Source organism: Pseudoliparis swirei, unplaced genomic scaffold (genome assembly GCF_029220125.1).
Source record: "Pseudoliparis swirei isolate HS2019 ecotype Mariana Trench unplaced genomic scaffold, NWPU_hadal_v1 hadal_34, whole genome shotgun sequence".
NCBI classification, from domain to species: Eukaryota; Metazoa; Chordata; class Actinopteri; order Perciformes; family Liparidae; genus Pseudoliparis; species Pseudoliparis swirei.
The window spans coordinates 13,877-20,190 of record NW_026613270.1 but is presented as its reverse complement, the minus strand read 5'-3'; the positions used below and the strand labels follow the sequence as shown (position 1 = coordinate 20,190).

General features: G+C 43.8%; 1 protein-coding gene across 1 annotated transcript in view; it reads left to right on the top strand.

Moving 5' to 3' along the window:
* The window catches only part of LOC130191308 (glutamic acid-rich protein-like), a gene marked incomplete at its 3' end in the record, with an annotated part of 7,467 nt that extends 6,540 nt beyond the window's left edge, over positions 1-927 (top strand). The window contains exon 2 of the mRNA XM_056411003.1: positions 528-927. Coding sequence (XP_056266978.1) covers positions 528-927 — 400 coding nt within the window. The remainder of the gene's footprint in view (positions 1-527) is intronic.
* Positions 928-6,314: the final 5,387 nt, after the last annotated feature.

The following is a 6,314-nucleotide window of genomic DNA, read 5'->3' as shown; positions in this document are numbered from 1 at the left end:
GCTCTGTCATTTGCTCGCATGACATCAGGACAGCAGAAAGTCTCATCTTCCGCTGAAAATTAAAAACACATCTTTTCCGACTAAACCTTGTATAAATATGCTTCGTTTTTGAAGGGTTAAGGTGCTTTATATATATGTATTTCCTCATAGTCCCAGGCAATAATGCTACACAATAAATAGAATGCTTCAACTATTAATTGCGGATCGCACATCGGATCGGCAGATACTGATTTTCGTGATCGCACCAAAAACCTGATCGGAGCATCTCTAGTATTACTTATGGTATTTTTGTACTTTGACTTTCTTGAAGAAATTTTACTTTATTGTTGTTCTGAGTTTATACTCGTGGTTAAATTCACTTATTGTAAGTCGATTTGGAAAGCATCTGCAACATGATATGTAATGTTCTTTTTATTTAGAGGTCATGCTTCTCTCATACACAACTAACTCACAGATTTGTCTGATATACTTCTTGAATAAATAACAGATTCATAAGATATATAAATGTATGTTACTATTTTCCACAGATGCCCAGCAGCTGTTGGTGGTTAAAGAAGAGGTTCTTTCTGAGCAGCAGGTCTGGAGCTCCAGTCTGGACCAGGTGCATCCAGAGCCCCCACTAGTTAAAGAGGAACAGGAGGACCAGGAGAACCCTGAGCCCCCCCACATTAAAGAGGAACAGGAGGACCAGGAGAACCCTGAGCCCCCCCACATTAAAGAGGAACAGGAGGACCAAGAGAACCCTGAGCCTCCCCATATTAAAGAGGAACAGGAGTACCAGGAGAACCCAGAGCCCCCCCACATTAAAGAGGACCAGGAGGACCAAGATAACTCAGTGCCCCCCCACATTAAAGAGGACCAGGAGGACCCAGAGAACTCAGTGCCCCCCCACATTAAAGAGGACCAGGAGGACCAAGAGAACCCTGAGCACCCCCACATTAAAGAGGAACAGGAGGACCAAGAGAACTCAGAGCCCCCCCACATTAAAGAGGAACATGAGGGAACTGGACCAGTTGTAGGAGAGCAGCTTCTAAGGGCTGGAGGAGGTTGGTTCAGTTCTCATTCACTCCGTGAAGAGGAAATGAAGAGGAAGTCAGTCCTCTCATCATCAAAGACAAATTGAACAGATGGAAATAGAAGCTGATGGAGATGATTGTGAGGACCGAACCAGCCAGGAACCCAGATGCAGATAGACCTCCAGGATCCTGAATATGAAAAAGACTGGAGACTCTTCTCTCAACCAGATACTGATGACTTGTTGATTGGAAGAAGCACCAGAGAACCTCAATCAGGTTTAAACTCGTTGACAAATGATGAAAGTTTCTGGTCAGTGATTCAAAAATGTAGTTCTAGTGAGAAAGTTCATTAAGCTGCTCTTAAATGTGGGAAAAGATTAATCACCAAAGGAGATTTTATGAAACACATGTTAACTCACACAGGAGAGAAACCCTTCATGTTCGGTCTGTAAAAAGATCTTTTGCTCGAGAGAAATTTTAAGATACACATGTTAACCTTCACACAGGGAGAGAAACCTTTCAGCTGCTCGGTCTGTAAAAAGATCTTTTTGCTTGGAGAGGAAAGTTTTAAGGAGACACATGTTAACCTTCACACAGGAGAGAAACCTTTCACGCTGCTCGGTCTGTAAAACATCTTTGTATGGAGTGGTAATTCTGTAAGGGTCACATGTTAACCTGGCACACAGGGGAGAAACCTTTCAGCTGCTCACTCTGTAAAGATGTTTTACACTGAGCTGTCATTTAAAGAGACACAAGTTAACTCACACAGAGAGAATGCTTCAGCTGCTCAGTCTGTAAAATATGTTTTACACTGAGCAGTCATTTAAAGTAGACACATGTTAACCTCACACAGGAGAGAAACCTTTTCAGCTAAGCTCGGTCTGCAAAACATCTTTGCAACGGGAGTGGAATTTAGCAAGGGTCAAGCATGTTAACTCACACAGGAGAGGAACCTTCAGCTGCTCGTTAGTCTGTAAAAGATCTCTTTGCATTTGAGTGGTGTTTTTAAAAGAGTCACATGTTAGCCCACACAGGAGAGAAACCTTTCAGCTGCTCACTTGTAAAACATCTTTGCACGAGTGGTGTTTAAAAGAGTCACATGTTAACTCACACAGGAGAGAAACCAGCTGTCTGAAGGCTCCGTCTGTGGAAGATGTTTACACTGGAGCAGTCATTTAAAGAGAGACACATGTTAACTCACAGACAGGAGAAATTCTTCAGCTGCTCAGGTCTGCAAAAGATGTTTTGCACTGAGCAAGAAATACAGTTATATTACATGTTAACTCACACAGGAGAGAAACCTTTCAGCTGCTCAGTCTGTCAAACATCTTTTAGACAGAGGAACTTTAAAGAGTCACATGTTAACTCATACAAGAGAGAACTCATTTTAGTTGTTCTGGTTTTTGGTAAAGTTGACATTCGACTCCCTCACTTGTCAACAAGACCTTGAGAAACTGGACCTCCCTCGTTTGGGCCAGTGACTCACTTCCAACTGGGAGGACTCTATCCACTAACCACTACGAAGCCATCTCCACTAAGAGAATATTATCTGGGCAGAGAAGTCACCGTGTTTGTTTTGTTTAGCTTTACCTGCCCTGTTCTTTGTCATCGTATTTTATGAACCAATTTAGTGTTCCTGTTGTGCTTTGTAGCGTTACAATACATATCCAGTCTGGTTGAGCTTTGTTGGAGTTGGAGATCCTCATCCAAGAATATGTCGCAAGAGACTGTATTTACTGAAGTTATCTCTATGAAGACATCATGTCAACATGTTGTCCTCTTTGAAGACATCATGTCAACATGTTCTCCTCTATAAAGACATCATGTCAACATGTTCTCCTCTCATAATGACATCATGTCACTACAAGTTCTCCTCTATGAAGACATCATGTCGGACATGTTCTCTATGGCGAGTACATCATGTCAACATGTTCTCCTCTATGAAGACATCATGTCAACATGTTCTCCTCTATGAATTCAATTTCAATTCAGTTTATTTGTATAGCTCCACCGCCATAAAATTACTAATTTGTCCTCGGAGTGTTTTACAATCAGTACATTACAGACATCCCTGCCCCAAACCCTCAAGATCGGACCAGGAAAATTCCCCAACAACCCTTCTTCAGGGGGAAAAAAGGAAGAAACCAGCAGGAGAGCAACAGAGAGTGATCCTTCAGGATGGACAGATGAATAGATGTAATGTGTACAGAAGGACACAGGATTTAGAGTTAAAATACATTCAATGAATATGACAGAGGCGGACAGTTCATAGTAGGCATATTCTGACGATGGAGACTCTACCATCCGTCAGGCAGATGGCGGCGGGGAGGAGGAGTGGCGGAGCCTCAACAGTGGGCGGAGTCTCGTCAGGACAGTGGCGTAGTCATGGGCGAGCAGGAATTTACCACACCCAGACCCATCCATCAGGCAGATTGATTTATGTCGTCCATAGGGTCCCAAGGACCCCATGAGACGTGAAGTCAAAAGGACTCGGGAAAGCAGAGTTAGTAAGGTGTGATTGAGAGATGAAAATTCATCCTTAAGGAGAGAAAAAGAGGAGAGCAAGGTACTGTGCGATCTTGGGCAAAACGTCCCCTGCAGCTATAAGTTTCAGATAGAAAGATATCAAGGGGCTGGACCAGGGCAAAACCTGATTCAGCCCTAACTATAAGCTCTGTCAAAGAGGAAGGTCTTAAGTCTGGCTCTTAAACTAGGTGATCAGTGTCTGCTCTGGACTGAAATTGGAAGTTGGAATTCCATAAAAAGAGGAGCTTGATAACCAAAGGCTCTGGCTCCCATTCTACTTTTTAAGACCTCTAGGAACTACAAGTAGTCCTGCATTTAGCGAGCGTGAGTTTCCTAGTGGGGCAATATGGTACCATAAGCTCCTCTAAGATATGATGTGAGCATCACCAATCAAGGCTTTGTAGGTTAAGAGAAGCACTTAAAAGTGATTCTTGATTTTACTGGGAGCCAGTGCAGAGCAGCTTATGTAGGAGTGATGATCTCTTTCTTAGTTTTTAGTGGAGAACACGAAAGCTATATGATTCTTGGATCAACTGAGGGACCTAAGAGATTTATTAGAGCAGCCTGATAATAAGGGAGTTGCAGTAATCCAGTCTCAAGTAACGGCAACGCTGCGAACTAATTTTTCTGCATCTTTTTTGAGACAAGATGTGCCTGATTTTTGAACATACGTACGATGAAAGAATGCAGTCTTGAGATTTGCTTGCTTACGTGGGAGTTAAAGGACAAGTCCCCGATCAAAGATAACGCGCCAAGATTCTCTTACAGGTGGTGTTGGAGTTGCCAGGGCAATGCCGCCTCACAGAACCCTTACATCATCAGATAATTGGATTCTGAGGTGCTCAGGGCCGATTAAAATTATCATGGTTTTGTTCTGAGTTTAACATCAAGAAGTTGCAGGTCATCCAGCGTTTTTATGTCTTTAAGACATGCTTGAATTTTACAGAGTTGCTGTTGCCTCCTCTGGTTTTATCGATAACATAGTTGAGTATCATCTGTATCCACAATGAAAGTTTATGGAGTGCTTCTGATGATATTGCCCAAAGGAAGCATGTATAAGGTAAATAAAATTGTCCAACGCTGTCAGAACCTTGTGGAACTCCGTGATTAACGTTGGTGGTTACCGAGGCCATCGCTAGCTAATACAAACTGAGACTCCATCTGATAAATAGGGATTTAAACCAAATTAGTGCCGTGCTTACCATGCCAATCGACTGCTCCAGTCTCTGCAACAGGATGTCATGGTCAATGGTGTCGAATTTCAGCACTAAGGTTCAATGAAGACCAGTGATGAGAGGAGTCCTTTATCAAGCTGCCATTAAGAGGTCATTTGTACTTTCACCAGTGTCGCCTAACATGTTCTCTCCTATAAAGACATCATGTCAACATGTTCTCCTCTATGAAGACATCATGTCAACATGTTCTCCTCTACAAGAAGATCATCGTCAACATGTTCTCTATGAAGACATCATGTCAACATGTTCTCCTCATGAAGATATCCATGTCAACATGTTCTCCTCTATGAAGACACTGCATGTCAACATGTTCTCCTCTATGAAGATTTAATTTCATGTCAACATGTTCTCCTCTCATGAAGACATCATGTCAACATGTTCTCCTCTTATGAAATATTAATTTCACGTCAACATGTTCTCTCTATAAAGACATCAACTGTCAACATGTCCTCCCATAATTGATTGATTGACGATTGATTGATATATTTATTTGTCGCTTGCCAGAGTACAGGCACACAAAAGCATCGAAATTACAAGAAAGGTGGAAGGAGATTACAGCACAACATGAGGGAAGAAGAGGCGAGAAACACCAACCCCGACTATGCCCGAGAGAGAAAGGGCAGGAAAAACACCTTAGCACATAAGCACATTTAGAACTATCACTTGTCAACCCAGTAGGAAGGGGGGGAGAGAATCCATCAACTGGGTGATCTAAAGCCCATCCATTGGGGGCAGAAGGCATCTGGGCACCGGCTGGGGCAGCCAGCCGTCCGGCGCTAATCTCAGCAGCGCGCCCGCACAGCCCTGGCCCGTCACACTGGGGGTTTAAAGCAGGCGAAGGCGTGATGGGGGAGAGGGGGGAGGTAATCAGTATTATTGAAAGTCTGTGCGTGTTCTGTATGTCGCCCCTCCCCAGGCCATAACAGACAGAGCTCCTTCCGCAGCATGTTCTCCTCTATGGAGATAGCCTTTGTGTCCTGGAGAAAAGTCAACCACAGGTGTCTGTGGATAAAGGGAATGAGAGAGGTTCTCACTTCAGCGATCTTCAGGAGTTGTTGTTCCCGTAACGTGCCCTTGGCCACAAGGCACTGCCCTGGTTGAGGGAGCCAGCAGATAAGATTAGATTGTCGGTCTGCCAGCAGCCATATCCACCTATAACTGCTATTCCACCACTTTCCTCCCATTTTTCAAATCGATCCAATTTCGTCGGGCAGCTCTTAGGGGTTTTAACGGCTGTCACCGCTTTCCTTAATTTTCCGATAAAACCAGGGCAACGCCAACCAACAGCAGACATCATGTCATAGTTCTCTCTATGAAACATCATGTCAACTATGTTCCTCCTCTATAAAGGGTTACATCACACGACATCACCATCGTAACCAGGCTGCAACGCCCGCAGGACGGGCAGGTTCCCAAACCCAAGCTTCGCCGAGGAAGACGGTGTCTATGTTCTCTCTATGAGAGGAGCCAGTTGATCAGATGATCAGTTGATCGTCCATGGTTTTTAGTTCAAGAGCTTATGAGAGAGAGTCTCTGG